Below are 24895 nucleotides of genomic sequence, written 5' to 3'. Positions count from 1 at the left end.
AGGGAATTGGTGAGGTTTTATTCACCAAGGCGCCCCCGGGGGTTACAAGAAATAATGGCCACAAGCTAGCAGAGAGCAGATTTAGACTAGACATTAGGAAGAACTTCTTCACAGTTAGAGTGGCCAAGGTCTGGAATGGGCTCCCAAGGGAGGTGGTGCTCTCCCCTACCCTGGGGGGTCTTCAAGAGGAGGTTAGATAGGCATCTAAACCCTGGGGTCATCTAAACCCAGCATTCTTTTCTGCCTATGCAGGGGGTCAGACCCGATGATCTATTGAGGTCCCTTCCGACCCTAGCATCTATGAATCTATGAATCTGTAGGGGTCACTGAACTTCTAAAACCCATGAGTGACCTTGGGGCCTCCAGTATCATGGCACTAGAAGTCAGGGTGCAGTGTGTAACAAGATTTGTGTCTTCCAATTGAGGTGGCTGAATGGTCACCCCCACATCCTTTCCAAGTATCTGAGCACCCCAGCATCTTAGCTGTACTTAGCATTTCCAAAGGGGTGGGGAGGATTCATTCCCATTTTACGGATGGAGGATTGAGGTATAAAGAGGCAAAGTGACCTGCCTAAGGAAGTCTGTGGCAAAGCAAGGAATCCCAGCAGGTCTCCCAAGTCTCTTAGTTATTGGACAGTTGTTTCCTCATCATAGTTTCATACATGAAAGACTGGTGCCTCCCACAACTGGGGAGGCACCATGGCGGTGAGTGGGGACCACCTGCAGCCACCCCCAGCAGTTTTGGAGGGGGGGAGGCAGGGGAGCAGTGAGCAGGGACTGCTCGCTGCCACTGGCATCCATGTCGGCAGCAAGGGGGGCGGTGAGCGCCCGCAGAAGCTGGCAACGTCTTTGGCAGCAGCCAATCTCATGGGGGGCACATGCCCCGCCCCCCGCCATACCCTCCTATGCATCGCCTATGGTTTTATAGTTGTTAGGGGCTGGAAGGGACCCTACAGATCATTGTTGCCATCCCCCCTGCACTTGGGCAGGAAAGACTGCTGGGGTCACATGACCCCAACAAGATGGGTGTCAAGATGCTTTTTGAAGATTGCCAGAGTGGATGACTGCACCACCTCTGGGGGGAGCCTGTTGCAAGCCCTCATCATGCTACTTGTAAAAAAGTTTTTCCTTATATCTGCCCTGTTCTTGCACAATGTGGGGGACATCCTGTCACAGTGTCTACATGCAGGTGTTACAGTGACACATTAAGCAGTAAATGCGCAGTTAGTTTGTCCTGTAGACAGGGATAGGAGAGATTTGTCACTATACAACCTCAGCCAAAGTGAGTTCTGGAGTAAGCTGGTGGGACTCCTGTTAACTTTTATATGAGGATAAACTGAAGCTGGTTGCTTTTCCTCCTGTATCTGGTTTCAATCATCTTAAATAAAAAGGGGAACAGAGCAGTTTAGAGCCTCAGTGGATCAGCTTCTTCACCTATGAAATACAATCATGGGCCTTAACTTGGTTGCAGCTGGCCAAAAACTCACTTTACACAAGAGTAAATGGTTGCACCAGGTGTAAGGCAATGGAGAATCAGGTTCAAGAGTACAGCGATTTAGAGCTGTAGATAACAGAATTATGTAAATCCCTGCCAGTGGAGGGCAGGGGGGGGAGGGGGGAGGAGAAGGAGAGGCATGCGTCATCTCTTTCAGTCTAGCTTTGAGCAAGAGTCTAAGCTTTGACTTGCACTTGACTCTAATTTAGGATTCATGGCAAGCAAATGCAATGTTTTAAAAAGGGAGGTAATAAACCCAAACACTATGCACTGAAATATTTGATGATATTTAAAAATCTTGATGAAAACAACTTGCCTGGATTTAAGTGGTGGAAGGAGAAATGGAAACCCATGATACTGAGCTAGTGCAATGACAAATGAATGAGATGTTTACTTTAGCTGTTCTGTGCTGCAACACTGATGCAAAGCTTAAGGTGGGTCAGTTGATTTGTGGTGATGGAGAACAGCCAATCAGCTCAGCTGTGGCAGTTAATCTTGTCCCTCCTGCTCTTTGCCCATCTTGTATATTTAGATAATAAATTCAATGGGGCAGGGACTGTCAGTTCTGATGGCTATAAGCAGCAACAGGTACAATAGGCCTCCCAATCATTGCAGCTCTTAGGGGCTATAATAATAATGATGACGCTGATTAAGTTTGAACATCTAAGCAGGTGAAAAGCTACAGAACAAGACCAGCCAGGAATAGAAAAATTCAAAAAACAATCATGTAAAAAAGGAAGCCAAGAAAGGATTGTTAAAAATCTCATGCCACTTCCCACTCTGTTCCTCTGTGTGCATGTTGCCTATTTAGATTGTACAATTCACTGGGCAGAAGCATTTCAGAGTGTTTTGTTGCGTGGTTTCATCCCATGCTCGTGGGAGAAGTTAGGGATGGAACAAGGTTTTGTGCAATACACATTTTCCACTATTTCTGCAGATTCCTCAAATCACGGCACAGCACATTGGCTGCCTTGCTCTGAGCTGGTTCCCTTTCCAAGTGAGCCAAGCCTCCTACACATTTTAGAGATGCATAAACTGCATACTCATCCTGGACCCAGACTATTTCCCACTAAGTCAATGGGGGTCTTTCCACCACCATCACCAGTAGGATTCCACCAGTTGATTCGGGGCCCAGGTAAATCCTTACCTATTACAAGAAACATGGGGGAGTAGGGAGATAAACAGATTGGATCCTGCGAACACACTTGAATATGAAAAATAAATTGTAATGGTCATAAATAGCACCGTCTTTGAAGCTGTCACAGACACGTGGGTGAATATGTTTTCTGAGGAATGTAAGTTTTGCCGTAGTGGAACAAACCTGAAATCCACCAAGTTCCAATATTTTGCCTTTGGCAATGGCACATACCAGATGCTTCAGAGGAAGATGGAAGAAAATACATAGTGCACCTGGCCAATTATGTAATTGTACACCAGCAGGAGGGAAGCATTCCTTTCTAACTCCAGCTGACAATCTGCTTCTGGGCTGCCGAACAGAGATGGGAGCTGCATGTGATTTCTATTCTGCTCCAGCTCGAGTGAGTCCACATTTCTGCTTTGGTGTAATGACTCTCCATTTACAAGTCTAACAAAAGGCAGGATATAGGATCTCTTAACAATACTTGAATGCAACAAAACTTTGTTAAAATTCATTTGGAACCTGTGACTATTGCGAATAATGTGGCTTTAACTGCAGATCAGAATAGGTATTTGTGCTTTAGATGTGCCATTTGGGAACAGAAGGAGAGATGAGCAAGCATAGCCAAGCACAGAAAACCTGATGTTGAGATTCTAGTTAAAACAACTGTCAAAACACCCCTTCGTCCCACTACAGCATGTGCACACACATACACACACACCCCCACCTTATACTGCTGCAAGCTTCACACTACAACTAATGACACCAAGGCCCAAAATAGCAGCAGTGGAGACCAGTGCATCAGAATCAAGAAACTTGCAATGGCTAGATTTGAGATACTGGATTAGCCAGCTAAAACACTGCATCTTCTCAGCAGGAGGAGGGATACTGGACCAGGCCAAGGATGACCAAGCAAGAGCATCCTTCAGTCATCACTACCATCTGCATATCCTGTGCTGCCACAGAGCAGATGGTAAGAAACCTGCCCTGAATCCTAGGACCTGATGACCCTGGTCAGAAGTAGCCCAGGTACTACATACTGCCGTAGCAGGTGAATTAGACTTGCAAGGGAAAGCAGTCTCTCCCAAGGAACTGCTGCCAATTATCAAAGTGCCTTGCAATATGAACCAGACCTGGAGGTGAGGCAGTGAATGAAGGCAGCAGATGCCAGGTGCTCCTTATTCAATGTCAAAAATATGCCAGTTGGTCCCATCCCTCCGCCTCCTGCATTACAATGCACATCCCTTACTCCCTTGGACTTTTTAGCCAAGATCTTCCAAAGTGCCCAGTTATCCTGGGCTCTTCAGTTCTTGGGGGCCCAAGATCCCTGAGTACCAGGTGGCTCCTGGTGGCCTCGGGCAAACTTTTAGTATCAGCCCCCACCTTTGCCAGAGATAATGATAATAATAATAATAAAAAAATCCATTATCAGGCCCCCTTTCTGTCTGGGCCCTGGGCAGCTGCCTAATTCGCCCGTGCCTGTGTCCAGTCCTGCTGAGTCCTCTTCCCAAGGGGTCTCTCTTTCTCTGGTTGAGGGCCTGAAAAATTAAGGCCTCCCTCCCTTTCCCCTAAACCACTAATCCCTGTCGAAAAGCTTGGCCTCCTTTCAGGCAGCACACGGGAAGGCAGTGGTGAGGCAGGAGCCAGTTACAGTAATGCTACACCACGGCGTCCCCGGGACGCGCGTGCCCCACACGCACAAACACACACATCTGAACTGGCAAGGCAATGAGCCCGGCATTTCTTGGCTCCTCCTGCCTGCCCATGGAAGCTGACTGGGAATGCAGACTGTGGGAGGAAACGACAATGTTCATTGTTTGGATTAAATATTTTTCTTGGCCACCCCTCTGTTGCTGAGGGCCTTTTATTTTATTATTTTTTTCCCCCAATTCCCTCCCCCCCGTTCTCTCTCACCCTTGCTCTCCCTCCTGAGGCACTAGTCAGGCACGCAGAGATAAAACCAGCTCTGAGAAACAGAGAGGACCCAGAGGGCAACGGTGCTGGACATAGCCCAAAACCCCTAACATGAAGCACAACACTCCTCTGGCCCAATGACCCTGAGGGCTTCTTGGGACCTAGCACTTGCCACCTGAAGGGACTGTGAATAGACTATATTAGGTGGCCAGGGTGAATGCAAGAAGTGAGCAAAATACATAAAACTGGCAAAAGACCCATGGGCCCATGTTTCCACAAGAGGAAAATGTGTCGGGCATGGAGGGGGGGTTCTGAAGAATCTTCCCCTGTGTGTCCACATCCTTCTGCTAGTACTGCTATGTCTTCTGGCTCTACCTTCCTGTACAGTAGGATTCAATCCTACTAACATCAACAGAAAGACCAGCATTTACTGCAGTGAGCTTCAGGTGAGGCCCTGCAACTTCTAGCCATGTCAGGCAATGGTAGGATAATCCCTGCTTGGCTTCCCATGTGAAGTGCTGAAGTGAGCCAGGGTAATGGGAATCTTTTGTGCATGGCCCCACAGTATTTTCATAGAGAGATGGGGGGTTCGATTCCCAGCCAGCTCAGAAAACTCTTTCATGGAATGTGAAGAAAACAGCAGGAAATAAACTCTCTCTGCCCCTCCACACTATAAACCCATCCCCATTTTCTCTGACATAGGAGTACCTGATCTTCATCTCCATGGGCCAAATCAAAAAGTCATTTCCCGGTCAGTACAAAAAAAGCTGCTGGCCCTAGATATATAACTATAGAGCAATCCGCAGCAAGACTGCCACTGACATTGCTCTTAATCCTGCCCCTTTGACACAGCTAATAGGGAGACAGAGCATCCACCTCTTGAAACCAGTCCTTACAAATAGCATCATGGGAGAAAGAGAGGAACCCTGTACATTAGAAGCAGTAGTGGGGTGGTGCCAAAATCATGGACATTGCTGGCATACCTGATGTGAGGTCTGGGCTGGCTTTGTGAACTCCGTGCATAAGAACAGCCTGTTGGGTGATACCCTGGGTAGAAAAGGAAGGTGGAAAAGTTTGCACCTCCACTTGGGTGTGTCAGCAGAGTGAAGGGGATACTTGGAAAATGGGACCACACAACAGTGATGGGTCCCAGCTGCAAATATCTGTATCCTGATTTTAATCGAATCTTGGCCAGAATTTGGGAGAAGCATGTTTTGTCTGAACCCAGGCTTTGACTCCAGTGTGCTTCCACTGCAAAGGTCAGCAGGTTTTACACACTGGGCTCCCAAATGAGGATGCATTGTTTTGGAATGTCTCCACAGAGATGCAGATATAATAACTGTATTCTCTCTGGCTTCCTTCTCTTTAGTGCTGTAGCCCTACCATGCGGTGCTATGGGGGAGAGAAAGTAGTCTCTGTCATGGTCATGACGTGATACTGCTCAAGAGCAGGATGAATGAGTGCATAACTTCAAGATGTTGGTGGGGACATGCTGTAGCAATTTGGTGGGGTATGAAGTAGGAGCCTGCTAGTGCCCCTCTATAACATAGCCATGACAGCAGCATTTCACCCTGATGATGAAATATAACCAAATCCACATGGGTTTTGAATCATGGTTAGGCTGGGAGCCTTACTAGGTGGCCCCAATTTCCAGCAGGAGGCAAAAGGTTGGATGTCTCCTCTGGGAAGGCCTGTGCTTGTGACATAGTTTTGGATAAGAATCAGCACAGTATTCGGTCAGTAGAAGGCAAATGCAGGGCCTGAAGCTCCATACTCCTTGTGCTCCCACTGATATCAGTGGCATCTCTGGGGATGTTGAGTATACAGAATTAGGGTTCTCATTAACATCTGTCCCTAAATTCTGTTGTTAAGCAGAGTTGTGCTTCCCTTCACAGTGCTCCAAGAATCTTGTATGTCCCTCACTTAGTATATTGCTAGAATAGGACAAAGGGAAGCATCCCTGGACTGCCCAAGGTTTTGCAACAAAACCATCCCAACTCCTTCTGCCCTAGCCTGGCCCCTGCGCAAAGGAGAGAAGAAACCAGAATAGGAAAAGATTAGCAAGAGGAGCTTCACAAGAAGATGCCAAGCACAGGGTGGCTGGTGTTCCTGGCAACAGTCATTGCTCTCAAAGACAAGTCTCCAGGGCTCACTGCTTGTGTGCTGGTGTTGTGTGCGTGCGTGTGTGTGTGTAAGGAAACACCAGAGCTTTGTACTCCAGCAGCACCAGCTTGAAATGCTGCCCTCAGCAGCCTTCCTCTTGCCATGGGTTCAATCTCTTGCCAAGTCCTTTGCGCTGAGTATGTTACAGGATAGAATGGGTTATGGAAAACAAGCCCTTGAAACCACAAGGGCCTCTTGACCCACTTGTATTTGGTTTCTGCCAAGTTCTTGTTACAGATCTTTAAAAGAAAGAAAAACAGTGTACAAGGCTGGAGAAGCTGAAGATATTCATTTTGGATTAGCAGTTGGCTTGGGTTGGGGAAAGTTGCAGGGTGTTATTTGTTATCAGAAAAGACTAATTGATTTTACTTCAGCCACGCATTTTAAGTGTCCATTGGCTCCTTCCATCTATCTGCTAGATGAGAGGAAGTGAACAGCCAACAGGGAGACAGAGCAAGATAGTGAGAGAAACAGGCAACCAAGAGACAGACAGAGGGAGCAAGGCAAGGTGACAGAGATGATCACGACCAGGTGAGAACCGGCAGGTGACACTTGGGACTAAGGATTCTGAATGCCTGTGTAGAAATCATCCAGTGTTGTATCTCAACATCAGGATGTGCAGGATGCAGACCCGTAGCAGATGTAGTCTGCATGGTCAAAGAACAGGCTGGGAGCCAGGGATGGCAGGCTCAGCTCCCAGCTCTGTCACAGGCTTGCTGCAGGAATTCAGGCAAATAAATTTACCTTTCTGTGACTCCACTTTCTGGTTTTTGTACTATAAGAAAGGGTAAATGGGAATGTCTGATTTACCCACTTGCCACCATTGACTGTTTTCCACACCTCTGGTGTAAACTGAGCGGTACTTTCTTTTAACTGTCTCAGCCCATGGCATTCCAGCCTCTGGGCCAGAGTCTGGAGAGCTAGGATCTGTTCCTAGATTTGCCACTGGCCTGCTATATGACCTTGGATGAATTACTTAGTTTCTGTTTCCTTTCCTACTTCTTGTCTGTCTCATCTAAGAAGGGCCCTATCCTGCACAAGTACAATACAAGGAACAGTGAGGTGTTAATGCTGCTCCTGGACTCACAAACTACTCCTGGTTTTCCCTTACTCTAGAGAATACTCCTTGCAATAAACATCTACCCTGGCTTCAGCACAACTGTGCTGTGAGGGACCAGCACCAGCACCCCCACGAGGCAGGTGCCTGTAGTTAGGAGTGCGTTTCACCAGCTCTCACCCCTGCAGGCATGCGGCCAACAAGCTGTGAGCTGATCCCCTAGGCTGTCAGCTCCAGAAATGTTTTCAAGGCACAGTTTGCCAAACAGGATGAAGTAGAAGGTCATGACTCTTAGGCACTAGTTACTAACAGGTTTGATCCTCATAATTCCTCTTGGGGTGGCTAGGCTGGCTTTGCTGTGCCCATTTGAAACATTTAGGTCAACATTTTCTAGCCTTGCCTATCATTTTGGACTCCTCAGTTTCCAGGTGCCAGCTTGAATGTGCCATGAGTTTGATTTTCCAAACTACTTTTCAATCTGAAATCTGTGGGGGCTGCAGCTATTCAGAGATTGGTACCTTGGTATTTCCAGCTGGGCAACCAGAAATAGTGATCCCCTAAATCACTTTTTAAGTAAATGAAAAAAATACCTGACTGAAGCAAGGGAGGGAAAGAAGTGGTAAATGCAAGAGCTTGAAATAGAGGACAGGAATTATCGACTTTCATGGGGAAAAAATGACTGTCACAGAAAGGTGTGGGCAAACTGAGAAGGCAGGCAAACTGGTACGGCCAGAGGCCCAGGGAGGAAGCTAGTGATTTCTTGCTTTCAGACCTATGCTTCATCTACTGCTATCCATACTCTTGAACGGCCCCTCCTTGTAATTAGAGCCCACACTGGCTGCTCAGAGCAGAGGAAGCCAGTGGTACCCCTGCCCCTTTCACAACATAGGGAAATACACTTCTGGTCTTTAGGGCCTTTAGGGCTAGGGACAGACATTCAGAAAGCCTAAGGCTGAATTGATTCACTCTTCTGCAGGTTAGTCTAACCTGACTAGGCTGAAGTGCTTTGAAACTGGACAGACATTCACTCTGGACTGAGGAAATTCAGGCACATGCCTGAAGTGGCTCAGGCTAGAAGCCAGGGGGTGCTAGAGCAGCCCTCCCTTCTCTTCTGCAGGGAGCTGGGCTGAGTGGGGCAAGGCCAGGCCGGGGCAGGACTCTCTCATTAGGGAGGTCTGCCTGCAGGGTCCTGGGCTTTTTCCTGCTGGCTGCACAAGGGGCAGGAGTGTTGCCAGCCCCCCGCCCTGGGCTAGCACTCTGAGGCAATGGGGGAGGGCAGGGGGGAGAGAAGTGCAGTGCATGCATCTGTTAATGATATGGAGCTTTTCAATCTGCCTCCCTGCTTCATCATACTGTCTGCAGCAAACTGACAGGCAAGCCAGCCAGCTGGGGGCTGATAGTGATAACAGTCTTTATCACCTGATTAGCTAAGCAATGGCCTCTCTCCATTACTTCAAACTTCTTAAACAGCTTACTGGCTGACCTCTTGATTAGCTCCAAACAGCCCTAAGCAGTCACTGTTCTGTTTGCCTGCCCTAGTGAAATTGGAGAGAAAGACACACACACAGACACCCCTCGGCTTTAGACAGTATACTACATGCCTAGGGTCTGTGTGGCTGGGGTCCATGCTGTGGTAGATGAGAGGGAGGGGGGATTTCCTGCTTGAGCACTGATGGTGGGGAGGAGAGGGCAGGGGGAAGCGAGACAGAGCCTGCTATGTCTGCAGTCTGCTGGAGCCTTACACAGCATTAGCTAGCATACCACATGCTGGCTATGGTCCATGTTGTGGCAGAGAGGAGGAAGGGATCCCTGCCTAAGCAGTGAGCGGTGAGGGGGCAGAGGGAAAGGGGCAGAGGGAAGCCAGCAGACCCTGCTGTGACTGCAAGTCTCTGCCAGAGCTCTGGCCAGGGAGCAGAGAGGAGGGGCCAGCCATACCGTGAAGCAGAGAGCCCCGCCCAGCCCAGAGAGCATGCCGGGATAATGGGGGACTCTGATTCAGCTTGAACCAGCAAGGGGTCTGGGACATACAGTGCATAAACTAGTTTGAGCCAAATCAGTTAAGTTTGATACTACATTGAACCAGGTGTATCTCAAACTGGTTTCAGCCATTTTCAAACTGAAAATGTGCAATGAACATCTGTTCTGTTACAGGTTTAAACCAGTTTCTGATCACTTAAACTGGTTTATGTGTAATGTCTGTCCCTAGCCTAGGAGATATCACAGTGGCATTTGTTCAACTCAGCTGATTGGTCTCTACTGATGTGCACTGGCTTCGGATGATAGGCTATTCATGTGAGGGAAAAGGTCTAAAATCTTACCTTTTACATTATAAGAAATAAATTTAGCTTAGCTTTGGCATTTCAGATTCTTAGGACTGGGCATATTCGTAGTGCTTAAGATGCAGATCTGTGAGCAGCAGTGGATAGAAAGTGAAACAGAAGATGACACAAAAGGAGCTTGGCAATGTCCATATCAGATGGTGACTGAGTTACAGAAATGGGTGAGGAAGAGGCTGGGATAGAAGTACATTTTTGTTCTCAGACACTAACCCCCTCTTCCTTATGCCTTCAGAATCTGGGAGTTGCCAAAGAGCCCTCTGATAGTGCCTCAGCTGCTCAGGGGAGAGAATGGAAAAGCATTCCCCTGTGCACCAACACAAGCACATTTGGCCAGCAGCGCGGGTCAGGACAGGACAGGACAGTTGACACACCCTAATGCTAGGAAAATTGTTGCAGGGTGGCTTTGATAAGTCTTGTTACCTACACAGGTGTCAGAGCATATAGTAAGCAGCTAACTACATTCAACACTGTTCCATCTGCAGTGCTGGAGAGAGAAGGATGTGATAACGTGTCCCAGTTTGCCTCCCAAGGGCTCTGTTAGGTGATCTAGAGCAGCGGTCCATTGACTCCTGGGGGTCCACAGACTGTGTCTAAGGGGTCTGCAAAAGATGACTATAATCAAACAAAATTATGTGAATATCCACACTTACAATTTAAAGGGGTCTGCACCTCCATTTGAAATTTCCAAAGGGGTTTGCAAATGAAAAAAGGTTGAAAACCACCGGTCTAGTATGGGAATGGGCAACCCATACCCTGCAGGCTGGATTCAGCCTGTAAAGTAATTGCATCTAGCCTGTGAAGGCACAGGGGAGTTGCAATCCTCTACTTTGCCCCATAGCATTCTTGCCCCCCCTTCCTAACACCCCACAGCAGGCTTTGCTTCCTGTCATGCTGAATTTGACCCTCCCCACCAGCAGCATAACTAAGGATGGGTGACTGGTGCATGAGCCAGCCTGGAAGCAGGGGCAGGGAGGCAGCAGAATGAAGACAGAGGGGCTTGAGGCTCTGGCACCTTAGCTGTCACTGACTTAAGGGTTTTACTTTGTCCCTGAGTATATAAATCAGCAACAGCTGCCACATTAATCCCATATCTGCTGCCGCCTCCCTCTGCAGCAGAGGCTATTCCCTGCTGGTCCAGGGCACAAACACTATCAGGGACACCTCTGCTCTCCACTACCATTGAGGATGGGAGTTGGCAGTGTGCAGCAGAGGTGGCAGTAGGCAGGTTGGGCAGTGTGGAGGGGTATTGTGGAGGAGAGTGGCAGCTTGCAGCAGCAACTGTGTCACAAGAGGTGGCCTGCTATTCTAACAGATTGCTGAACCCTTTTCTGGAGAGGTGGCTGTATCAGCTCAGCCCAGCAGAAGATGACATGCTCACTCACATTTTTTCTCAGTACATGCTAATGGTCCAACAAGTTTTGTGGAACAGGGTGCTAATCAGTTACACTCTCCAACCAGGGTCCTGGCTCCTTCAGGCCACTCTGTCTCTATTTATAGGTTGAATGAAGCACTACCAAGCTGCTAATCCCACAGACACAGAAACCAGCCGATGCGCTTTCTTTGGGGGCTGGACTTGATCTTGCGAGGTCCCTTCCAGTCCCTAATGTCTATGAATCTAATGTCTAATGTCTATGAATGTCATATAGCATTGCCAGGAATGGTAACCTGGCAGAGCTGGAGGTTGATGCGCTGCTACATATGACAGAACAGAACCCAGCTCACTCTCCTATAGTTGTTTCAGTCCACAAGTGAAGGACATGTCATGTGAAGATAGGGAGTTCCCACCCCTGCAAGGTGCTGAGCACTTTCTACCCCTGTTGATTTCTCCAGGAGTTGAGGACATGCTACATATCAAACATTTGACCCCTTCTTGTATTTATATGGTGATTTTCTGGCTATAACTACATTCAAATCCATATTTCCAGTGGAAGATCCAGCTCCTGCATCCTCCGCCATGCACATGGGCCCCCCAGGACCTTATTATTAGCAGCATTCTCTGTCACCAATGTCTGAGATGTGAACCATACATATCTGCCTGCAGCAGACTTCCACTCTTCATCCAACCAGCTTCAGGTAGAAAACAAAAGGAAATGCAGTTCATGCCACTGGCTTTTGTTTTTGTCCCAGTGGTGACACATCTCTTGAAATGTTTGATCACCAGAACAACCCTGAGAGACCACCACTTGGTTCCAGCAAGCATCCCAAGGGAGCACATCGCAGAGTTTTGCTCTCATTTGCTTCAGCAGAACACAAGCCATAGGTTTTAGAGTGGTCACCATCGCATTTGTAACCACATATGGAGGACAGATATCAAGGGGCTGGGATGCTACAAGCACTCCTGACCTTGCAGGTAGAGGAGAGAACAGACCCAATATGGTAGCAGGTGAGCTTGTAAGCATCAAGGCATAGCTTTTTGAGGAGGGGTCACAGTGAAGTTCCAGATAGCTGTAGAGTTCTTGAAGGCAGTACTGACAAGCACAAGTGGATGTATGTGCTCTTCACTGTCCTGCACCAACTCATATGTTTCACAATGGGGAAGCAAAAGTTTCCCTCAGTGTTCATAACCTCTGCAGGCAGAATCCAATTGTGTCCTATTAAAGGACACGATACATTCTTCACTACTCATTCTAATGTTATTGCCTCAGCTGGTCTTCCCATGAGATATACTGAAAGTTTCTCATGGTGTGAATTGCACTGATCTGGGAATGAGTCTGAGCCACCCAGCACAGCACAGACACTCATTGCAACACAGGGCAGCAAGAACTCCTTGTGTTACATACAGCTGTGCTATGATCAAGATTTGTCACCACTGGCATTTTCTCTTCTGCCCTCACAGTTCATGTAACATCACATCTGTTTGCTGCTATGTAATAGTCAGCCATGGTCCCCACACCACCTGTGCTAAGCTCATATCTACAGTGAGACAGATGTAAACTGAAAGCTCAACATACAATTGAAGTCAATACACTGGCACCCCTCTACACAATCCTGTCTAAAGAAAGGAAGCTAAAGTGAAGGCAACCATGGATAATGCTGTTTCATGAGAGAAGGTTCCATGGCAGAGGCCTCCATACTCATCTTTTCCATGCAAACCTTGATTCGGCAAAGCTTAACTTTCAGTATGTGCTTCAGCCTCACTGACTTTAACTGGACTGGAACATGTGCTGACAGTTAAACTCTTGCTTAAGTGCTTTTCTAAGATGTGGATTGTAAGATTTTGGTGCAAGGACTGTCCTTACTGGAAACAATGCCAAGCATAACAAGGCCCTGAACTTGGCTAGTATCTCCACATGCTACTGTATTAATATGACATTTTGCAATTACTGCACTTTTGTAGATAGGTAAGGGATAATAAGTGATTAACAGATGCTATCAGCTTTTGTTTTAGTGATGGTTATAGGTGCATCAGTGGGAGGGAACAAAGGTTATTAGCAACCTAATGTCCTTACCATCTCTGGACCAAACTGCCGCAATGATTAAGCATTTGCTAGAATATCTATTAATGATGTATTAATACCAGATAAATTACATCTACATGTACCATTCATACAAATTTAATTATTGTTATTACTTAATAAACCCCATTACAACTACCATGAGCTTGAGAGTGGCTGGAGTCCACTCCTCCTGCTGGAAGGCCTTAGAGCTTCCTACCAGTTTATATTAATGGTCTGCTCAAAGCCTCCATAATGGTATCTTCTCCAGCTGTGATGATCCCACAGCCTGGGGGCGCACAAAGAGTTTCATTCAGGCACATCCCCCTGCAGAGCTGCTGCAAGCAGCCAAGTCTCCACGTGTTACTCTAGGGCAAGCGTGACTCACGGGCTGGCTACCTAAAGTTTGTGTCTGGAATATGTATAAGTCAAGCAGGAGAGAGACAATGATAAAAACAGGGCCAGGATTATAGAGAATTTGAGGAATGTTGGCCCAGATGGATTGAATTAGGGACTGAAACAGTGCTAGTATCCACTCTTAACCTCAGAGACACTCCATACATGTAGGCACATGTATACACACCTCTTGTTTGCTCACGCTCATGCAAGGCTGCTAAGGATCATAGATCCATACATGATAAAAAGAGCCTTACAGAACCCTTTGCCAAGTAGCTATTCAAGCTTCCTGGGAGTAAAACCCTGATGTCAGTGGTAGATCGGTAGCTACATTGTAACTACCTGAACTGGAACATGGGCCACGGGTGACACCACATCTTCCTGTGTCAGGCTGGTGATCATTTGACCACCCAACTACTTATCACAGCTATTTCGTGACACAACAGCTTCTTTCCAAAGAGACCAAAGACCCAGGAAGCAGTATGGAGTGTTAAGGAGCTCTTGACATGCAGCATCCAAACCATAGGGAGACCCAAGACTTGAGACTTGAAGCTCCTATAAGAGTAAGCCAAGCAAGAGATCCAGTTCCCTCCTTTTCCTAGAAAGAACGCAACAAGAGGGTCGGCTTCAGTGCTGCAACACAGAGCTCCTACTGGACATCTCCATGGAGGGAGTGAGTCAGCACATGCCAGAATAGTTTTATGTAGGCAAAATGCCTTTGTTAAGTGCTACTTTATGAGACACATAGGCACTGATACATGGGGTTAGCCTGCTATCCATTAAGTCTGGTGTCCTGTCTCCAGGAGTACCAGATGTCTTAATGGGAGGTGCCAAATCCACTCTATGTCACTGGGGGAGGAGGGAGTGTGAGGGGTACATCATCCTGATTCCAGCTGGCAGTGATTTCTTCCCTCCAGAGGCCTAAGAATCAATAGCCCTTTTAATTGTATCCTTGCTAGTGGTGACCTGCTGACTTGGGGCCAGAGCAGATGCACTGGTGCAAATTCAGAGTAACACTAATTTTCCCAAAGGATTCATTCTGTCTCTCTAATGATGTAATTCAGATAAGAATCTGGTCCCTTATTATTACCAGTAATATTTAAGGCTTTTGGTGGGGGGCATTTGTCTCAATAATAATCCTACAGCAGTGAAAACCACTGGTTAATTATAGTCTCTGTGTGTGGTTTCTTAAACATTTTCTCGGTTACTCTGCAGGCTGGCTGGAGATTGCGAGTATCACCTTGTTCTTGTGTAATGAAAGAGGGTGAATGGGAGCATCCAGCTGGCTGTCACTGAATCATGTAATGAGGAGGCACAGAACGTACTGTGAATGAACAGTTCCCATAAGCAGTTTAAGTGGGTGACTGTCCATGACCACAGTTCTCACTGAAACAGCTACAAACATCCCAAACACCTGCTGTGAGAATCGTTTGTAACAAGAGGCTGATTCCTGGCCTTGTTACAGCCTGTGTTGTATGAGAATGCCAGGGTCCCCATCAGTGAGGGTAAAGAGCTGAATACTGCTCTCAGATCTGTGCATACCACTTCCATTGCCTTCAACAGGAGAATACAGTCAGCATTCACCCAGCATTACTGTGAGCTGATTTCTGCACAGAGTGGTGAAGGCAACCTCATGGATTTCAACAGAAGTTATGCCCAAGTAACTGAGAACAGAATTTGGATCACAGTATTCAAATAGAACTTTACATGGGGCCTGTAACTTTGTTACCTACAATTTACAAGTGAACTAACAAAGCACAGAAATCTTACCTTACTTACCCAAGCCCACACAGTGAGTTGGTGTCAAAACTACAATAGGAATCCAGGAATTCCTGACTCCTGGTCCTGTGTACAAACCTCTAGCACGGGGGTGGGTAAAATATGGCCCACAGCCAGATCCAGCCTGTCAACTGACTGGACGCAGCCCGCAGGTGTGCGCCTACCAATTGATTGCATCCAGCCCACAGCTGCCCCAGTGACATTCCATATGGGGCTGAGCCCTGCCCACTCCCAACTCAGGCCAGCATGCACAGCTTCCTAGCAGGGCTGCTCCCAGTACAGCTTCTCTTCCTCCTGCCACGGATGCACCACTTTGGGCAGCAGATAGCACAGGGAAGGGCGGCAGACTTGGGGATGTGTGCTGGGCACTACATGCCCAGCCAGGTGTGGGGAAAGCTGCAGCTGAGCAGGCTGATCTCTCCTCCTGACTCAAACTAGGAGCTTATCTCCCTGCACCTTCCAGTGTACCTCCTCCCTTCCCTCTCTCCCCCCTTGCTGCCATCTGGTTTTCTAATGATGCCACAGGATTAAATGTTCTATTGGCCCTTGAGAGGCAGAGCACACACCGTCCTAACATGTATTCCTGATGAGCTCTCAGGATGCTTTTCATCCCTTGCTCATTGCACTATGTGCCTCAGCACTCTCTGGATAGGACGCTTGGCAGAGACAGTGAGATAAGAGTCAGATGAACAGCAAGATTAATGAGAAGAGAAAGGAGGAGACATGGAGTAGTCATTCTCTTCCAGCGCCGGCCACATGATAAAGACAGGTTAGAGTTATTCTAATGTCATCACAGAGAGACTAGAAATCTCCAGCAGAAAATTTGGAAACTAGCTCTCCCTAAAATTGCTCCATCTGGGGGTGGACACCTTGGAGTCTGCACTCAGCTAGAACTCCTGCACCCCACCCTACAGTGACCCTTACGGGGAGAAACTGAAACCGCAGCTAAAAGGGGTTCCAGCACAGCCAGTGGTTGGGGCCCAACTAAGTTACATCTTGCAAAGGATACCGAAACAAACTTCACAAAGTTTTTCAACCATATAAATAAAGAGCAGGTAAAAAAGTGCTGGGGTCACAATGCAATGAAGATAGGGGAGAGGTTCAAGATAACCTAGCTATGGCCCAAAAGCTAAATGACTGCTTTGACTAAAGCGCCAATAAGAACAAAAGTTAGGCAAGGTAGTTCATGAAAATGAGGATGTGGAAATGGGAATTACTACAACTGAGATGAGAGCAAACCTCAAGGAACACAGTACATTCAAGGCAAGGGGACCTGAGAGTCTCCATGCCAGAAATTTAAAAGGACTGGCACATGAAACTGCAAGTCCAGAAATCATATTTTTTGAGGGGGGTTGGATCAGATGACCCTTGAAGTCCGTTTCAACCCTATGATTCTGTTAAAGGTGGTACCATTGGACTGAAGTAATACTATATTAGAGAAAGGAGAAAACAGCAATGCAGGTAACTACAGGCCCATTAGTTTGACCTCAGTAGTCAAACAAGACTTCAGAACACATTTGGAAGAAAAGAAACATTAAAGCAATTGAATGGAAAATGGGATAAAATGCAATATGGGTTTATGAAAAGTAGATCATACCAGACTAACCTGATATCTTTCTCTGATAAGATAACTGACTTTTTAGACAAAGAAAAAACAGTGGGTCTAATCCATCTGGACTCAGTAAAGCATTTGACATGTGGCCACATGAAAAATTCTTAATAAAGTTGGAGAAGACTGGGATTAGTGAGGAATGGAAAGGTAAGTCAAGACTGGATAAAGGGTGTTGGAAAGGGGAAGCAAAAGGCTGGAGAAAGGTTACTAGCAGTATCCCTCAAAAATCAATCATGGGACTGATCTTGTATAATATGCTAATCCTGCGACCTTGAATTAAAAAGAAAGACTGTGCTAATGAAATCTGCTGCTGACAAAGTTGAAAATATTTTCAATACAGAGGAGACCAAGGTATCCCACAAAGAACTGGCTGACCTTGAGATCCAGGAAAATAGAAACTATAAGAGCATACACTGGAGTACTTACAACAAAAGCTTCTGCTGTAAGACAGAAGCCTCTCAGTTGGAAACAAGTGAGGTGGAGAAGGACACAGGAGTGCTACCTGACTTCACTGTGAGAAATAGGGATGAAAAAGCAAAAGAAATCCAACAACTGGAAGCTGAGCTTATGACAATGTTTTATAAATAGAGCTGGAGTGACTTGATGGCGCAGGGGATACGTGCCTGCCTCTGACAACGGTCAGCACCAGCTACGTAAGAGGAAGGCGTAAGAGTCCCACAACAGTAGAGATGGGAAAATCTGTCCCACCCCACCTCTACTTTAGGTCTTGTCCTGGTCTCTAATCATAGAAGTAGGGTCGGAAGGGACTTTGTAGATCTTCAAGTCCGAAATCTAGAGACCCAGTTAGTAGTTCTCCTGTATACTGAGTCATGAGGTTTAACAGTCATGAAGCAAAATGTGTGTGACCTTGGATATATATTTAAGCCATTTTTAACCAGTACACTACTTTCTTGAGATCTAGTAGCAGAATCACTCTTGCCCCTCTGCTCAGTCAGACCTATCACCTTTGGAGTCAGGAAGGAATTTAATCTTTGATCAGATTGGTATAGACTGTGGGGGGTTTTGCCTTTCTTTGAGGGGGGGTTCTCTTCCTGGGGTCTCCCAGGGGTACATTAACAACTTTTGCAGCCATGGGATGTTGGCTGCCATGGCCCCTGCTTTACCTGTAGCAGGTGAAGGTGTTATGTCGTGTCAGGGTTGACTGCATAGTTTTGCTAAGAGGTTAGACAATGGATTAGCATACAATGGTTTGGATAGGAATGATCCTGCCTCAGGCAGGGGGTTGGACTAGATGACCTCTAGGTCCCTTCCAGTCCTACTTCTCTATGATTCCGATTTCATTGAATGTCCTGCTTGTGCTGCTCTGTGCCAGGCTAGCATCCCAAGAGATTCAAGTCTTCTATTTATTCACAAACCTCAATCATACCAGCTTCCCTCATGCCAGCCTTCTCTCTTACAATGCCTCATCCCTGACACAAGCCTTCATGGCTGTGTAAAACTGCCAGCTGGAATTAGCAGGTGTCACTCAGGTGGGAACTGGAACCGTCAAGCTCAGAACTTGATCTCGTGGGCTAGAGGGCAGGGCCCTAGCCCAGCACTCAGGAACCCTGGGTTCTACTTCTGGCTTTGACACTGGCCTGTGAGATGATGTTGGGCAAGTCTCTGTGCCTTAGCTTCCCTGCCTGTAAAATGAGAATAATGACAGTTTGAAGTTTCTGGATGAAACATGCCATGTAAGAGCTGGGTATTTATAACACACCACGCAACAGCCATAAGACAGCAAAAACACTGTTACAAGCTCAGCCTAACCCTAGAGGTGTCAGTCCCTATGTTCCTGAGTGTCTTTTTAAAATACGCCTCAGCCAGGATGAATACAACAGTCTCCAACACTGAGCTGTGACCACTATTCCTAACTGGAAGGTCCACCTACCTTCCTCATCTCATCCACCAGTTTAGTTTTGCCTCTTAAAATGAAAAATTCTTTAGGGCAAGGAGTGTTTATACAGCCGTATCACAAAGGGGTCCACCTGGATAAAAAGTTTTGGGAATACTACAGTCCTATTATTTAAGAGATAAATAATAATCCTGCTTGCAATCCCCTTAATGGAGCTTGAACATTTTTTCAGCAAAAAGCTTTTCCACTGAAAAAATAGGATTTCACAAAAACAAACAAACAAATAAAATAAAGATTATTGATTAAAATATTTGAGTTCTTATTTGAGATGTGAAAAATTATCAGGTTTGAAGCTTTTTCCCCCTGCAAAGTAAACCTGGATTTTTTCATGAGAAATCTATCATTTCCTGCCAAAGCAGATTCCCTTCCTGCAACTATCATTACTAATTAGACCAACTTTAATTTAGTTTTTTTGTATTTCACTGCCTCATAACACAGTGCCCTTGAGTGTTAAACTGTGACTCAAATACTGTGAATAGTATTGTGAATAGAACTAGGGTTGAGAAAATAATTTGCAATCAAAAAGGTGGTCAAAACACTTTTTTTTTGGCAAAACTTCACAACGTTGTTTATTTTCCTCTGGTGAAAGTTTAAAATATCAGCATAAAATAATCATTGGAGTTCTCAATTTTCAATTTTTTTTCAAACATTCCTAAAAATGAATATTGTATTTGACAAAGGCAGACTCTTTCATTTGCCAATTGTCTCCAAAATGTTTATAATTTTCTCATCTCTGGTCATAATTCAAAATAAAGGGCTAAATACTTTCTGCAAAAAAATCTTAGTCGTGATATTATTCAGGAACAGTTTGTTATGAGTATCTGATAATGGGAATTTGACGAGTTTTGATTAGGTACATGGATCACATGGGCCTGTTTCTGGCCCTGGCCTTCTTAAGCATTACTCTGGAGTTTCTGGTTAAACAAATATTCATATTTTGGATTTGGAATTTATTTTCCTGGATTATTGCTATCACTTACACTATTTGCTAGAATAGTCTGAAACAGCCAGTCCCAAAGGAGAGCAAATGCAGGCAAAGCAATTCAGTTAAAATATGTTTGGCAGTCTTGGACCCATTCTACGGCGAAGCATCATCTTGTAATTTTATTAATCATCAGACTAGTCCTGGCCAGAGACACCAGGCAATGTCAAAAACAGTATTTTATAATGTTGTATGGTGCTCCAGATAATGTAAGGTTGCACTTAAACCTGCGCTAATTCCTGTGAGATAGTGTGCTGCATGCTCATGGGGCTACTTGTCATTTTAGTACCTACTTGCACTTTACGAGTCAGTTAATGATTCAGTCACTCAGCCCCTTCTCTCTGGAACTCACTGCTCATAGACATTTAAAGAGTGAGTGAGTATCTGTATCTACATGTCTAAGTTCATCACTTGCTGGTTTCCACCCTTTCATGCTCATTCACAAGCTTCTCAGTGTGCACTGCAGAATTAAATTCCAGCCCAGTTTGTCCTACTGGATATTGAGGATATCAGAGATAAAAGGGGACAGATGGTACAATAAAAGAGCTGACAGGAGACTTCTCCCAGAGTGTAACTTTTAAAAAATGAATAAATTCCAACATGGGCTTTGGATCCAAACACCTTCATGCTTTGAGGACGTCAAAATCTTTCCCAGAACTCTGTGGCATGGACCTGTGCTCTGATTATTTCTCATTTCACACTTCCTATGGCTAGTCTGGGCCAATTTGCTAGAAATCACACATGGAATCATGCGACATCTGGAGAGTTTGACTAATGTTCAGATGATTCCCATTTTTCTTAAATGTTGGGTACACTTACTATACAGTCTCTGAACCTTTTGAGCTTCATCCACTACTTGGCAGGGTAGGGTGCTCTGAAATCAAACTTGTCATCGCCACACTACCCAACTGGTATAGATTTTTCCTTCGTTCATTGTGGCATCTCTGCTAAGCCAGAAAACCCTACCCTGGCATAGTCAGACTCTGAAACAGCTATCTAGCCCTACCTTCTTGATGAATTGCCTCTGAAATCCTGGCAACTCAGGTAGAAATGCTCCTACAACCTGCAGTCTGTTGATGAAGGGGGCTTACCTCGCATGACTGGATGCAGTGAATGACTGTTGGGTCTGGATACCATCGCAACCTGCCAGTGCACACAATATTCTAGAGGGAAAAAGAAAGAAAAAGAAAACTGTCAGGTGAGTCACGAAAGTAGGGTTCCCTACAAGGGTATTAGGACCATTATACCATTATACCTCTGCAATCTCAGTGCCATGTTCATTTAAATTCTGCAATAGATTTTGGTGCATTTGTTGCATAATCCCCAAGGATTTTCCTCCCAAGAATTGGTGCCCCACCGAGCTCTGTTCCCCAGCCAAAATCCTTCCAGCAGAGGAGGTCTGGATGGGACCTGTCCTTCAAGCACAGTGCTCCTGTGTTTGAAATGAACAGGGACTGAGATTTGGCACCTTAAAACAATGTGACAAAAATTAGCAAAGAATAAAGGGGAACTATAAATGACAGAAGGATGATGAAGCCAAGTGATGCACTGGCTCAATACACTGGCTTTTCACTCTCATTTCAACTCCGCCGCAGGAAACCTCAGGTTCCCAAGCAGCTGTCAGCACGTCACAAAAGCACCACATGGCTAATTGCAGAATTTGTGTTCTCTGTTCATGAGAGGCTCCTCAGAAATGGGACAAAGTGATATGGCAGTGCTTGTCAGGGCTCCAGAGCTGAAACTGTAAGAGAACTGCACATTGATAGTGAGGTGGGCCAGCAGAGCTAAACAGGGGTCTGTTGCAGAGTGGCTAGCCTGGCTCTACCCACCACTGAAGGCTGTGATTTTGCAAAGACACCCAAGTCTATTGAAAGCAGGGGCCCTGCATTTGCTTAATCATCCATTGCTTGGTTCTTCCTATTACTTAATAGCCTCTTATTTTTAATGAGTACTAATGCCCCAATCCAGTTTTCACTGGTGTTCATATCAAAGAAATCACTGACTCCAATGGTGCAGAGTCAGGCTCAGTCACACACACATGCACACACACACAAATACAGTTACCTCTGCTACTGATGAATTACAAAGTGAGTGGTTAAGACCAAATGGATACTACAGTGAAATGTGAAAAGCTTCTGAACTGAATACTCAAATCATGCTAACTCTGAAAAGCTGACTGTTAGGGCTCCACATGATTCTTTTGAGGGGAAAAACACCACACACAATTTCCTCAACGTAAAATTAAAGCAGACTTTGAAACCTGTAGTAGTAGAAACCGATGGCTAAATTGTGAAAGCATCCTAGGTGCCACACATGCAAGGAGTAATGACACAGCAGAGGAGTTATTGTTTAATAAATCATGTATTTTTTTTAAAAATGATGTAATCGATTGCAGACCTCCCTTCCCTCCCCAGTCACTCTGCCAGGGAGAATGGAAGAGCAAGGTGACATGACAGCAGTTCCTCTGTGAAAAATGCATTCTTTCAGATACAAAGACGAATGGAGAGTCTTGAACTGCTCAGTGGGTTCATTGATCAGATTAGCCAAGGATCTGGATATTCAGCCAGCTAAGAACTCCCACTGGCAGGGAATGGTCACATTTGGATAGCTGGGAAACCCAGTGGCCCCTGAAATAGGACGTTTCGACAACTGAGTGATCTGCTTGGCTTCTGTGAAGATGTACCACAGTCTGCACAAATCTCTGTGCTGGGCTTTCACCTGCTTGATGCGATGCAGTTTTTACCAATGTAGCAGCATAAAGGTACATGAGTGAGAGTGCTCACAGAGCCACTGCACAGCACTCCTGGTCTCACTGCTGTCTTTTCGACCCCTTGTCATTCTCAAACCCCTCCCCTCCACCTCTGAAACAAAATGAGTCACTCAGGCCTCTGGCAAAGTTCATTTAAATGTGCCATCAAATCTGATTTCCAATCCCAACAAGTGCCTCTCTTGCCATGCTGTACATGCATGGCAGGAGGCAAGACTGTTGGAATGAGAGCTCAGACCCTAATCGTATCCTACGTGCCAGTTCATGCTTGAAAGCATGTTGAAAGCTGGGTGCCCACAGATCCAGGGCTGCGACTGACAATCAGCTGATTTTGGGCTTGGGCTTGGGCAGGGGATCACATCGGGGTCTGGAACCATCCCTAGTGCAGCTCCTGCTGGGGCAACAATCAGGCGATTGTTGGCCCAGCAGGGACCAGGTAAGGGTCATTTGAGACCTGAGTGAGGTCCCTGGCCAGAGCTGACAATCAGCTGATGGCTGGTCTGTCAGGGACTGTCCTGAGGCTAGCTCAAGATCTCAGTGCCACCAACCCAAACTGACAATCAACTCACTGTCGGCCTGGCCACACATTAAATTTAAGGCATGTAGTATGTGTAGCTCCCTTGTTATTTATACCACAATTACCATGGTAATCACAGCATAAATGTCTATGCAAAGGGGGCCTTTGTTTAACCAGCCCCGCTTCGAATGCCCTGACATTTTGCTTCTTTTCTTATTCATCTCCTGACTTTTCTCTTCTCTATTCTCACCCCCAGTTCGAACCTCTCCAGACACCAGGAGTGAATTTGTTGCTAAGTCATCACCTCCAAGCCAGCGTGCCCGAACTCCTGACCAGAGGCTACCACAGCTGGGACAGGGACACATTATGCTGGGTTAAGGCAGACACATCCCACTAAATTAATTTCACCTAACGGCCATGTTGAACACTTCCCTAGTCCAAAGTCGCATACAGACACTGACTACACAATCCTCCTGACACTCACATCAGATGGGTGTCAGTTTAGCCTCCCCATATTACTGGTCAAGGAATTAGAGCAAGGAGATAAAGTGAGTCACTCAGGCCCTATAATGAGTCAGTGGAGGAGAGAAAACTGAAACTTAACCCCACTTGAGTCCACTATTTCACCCACCTCACTCCAGGTGAATGGGACCAGGGAGGCCCATTCTTTGCTCCAGTCTGACCCCCTTTTCCCTCCCCCCAGCTACCTTGCAGGAAGACCTACAGACATGGATGTGATTGCAAACCCAAATAGCATGGCTTGAGGGAGCAAACCATGCTGAGAGAGAAGAAAGACGCGTATGTCTGTGCACCAGTAGAGAGCAAGAAAGAAACAGAGGCTGAGGAAGGGAATAAAACAATATGTTCCAGTGACAGCTCCTGGCAAGGGGAATTCTGTTTTCTTAAAATAACACCCTCCCCCGCTCCTCCCACCTCTGCTCTCCTCTCCCCCGCAAAATGCCTCCCCTGCTTGAGAGGCCATGGCTCTAGCAGACAGAAAGCCAAAAGCTAACATCCCACAGAGGCCAAGCGATACGATCCCTCAGATTTGAGGCCTCTGTCCAAGGCCCAATTAATGATCCCATATGCCATGGACCTCCCTCCACCCCCATACTGGGCCCTTCCCAGGCCAGTAATTTGTAGTGGGTCTGATTCAAACTGACACACAGTAGTATCCACAGGCATGAAGTTCTGGTAACCCTGGGCCTCCTGTGGGTTCCCAGGAGGCAAGGAAGGCAGTTGGATGGGAACACTGACTCCTAATAATATTGTTTGCTTTATTTCCACCCCCTTCAGTGCATTTCATTTTTATTTTAAGAAATATTACCCCTGATGGAGCCGCTTTTGGAGAAACACAAAGTTAATCCAAAATATTTGAGCTGTTTGA

General features: G+C 46.2%; 1 protein-coding gene across 1 annotated transcript in view; it reads right to left on the bottom strand.

The window, feature by feature from the left end:
- LOC102385061 (pappalysin-2) overlaps nt 1-24895 on the bottom strand; it is a 118642-nt gene that overhangs the window by 9899 nt on the left and 83848 nt on the right. The window contains exon 19 of the mRNA XM_006033252.3: nt 21316-21387. Within this exon, the coding sequence (XP_006033314.1) occupies nt 21316-21387 (72 nt within the window). The remainder of the gene's footprint in view (nt 1-21315; nt 21388-24895) is intronic.

The sequence above is a fragment of the Alligator sinensis genome, unplaced genomic scaffold (genome assembly GCF_000455745.1).
Source record: "Alligator sinensis unplaced genomic scaffold, ASM45574v1 scaffold899_1, whole genome shotgun sequence".
In the NCBI taxonomy this organism is placed as follows: Eukaryota; Metazoa; Chordata; order Crocodylia; family Alligatoridae; genus Alligator; species Alligator sinensis.
Note: the sequence above shows the minus strand (reverse complement) of the source record. Positions and strands in the feature narration are given on the sequence as shown.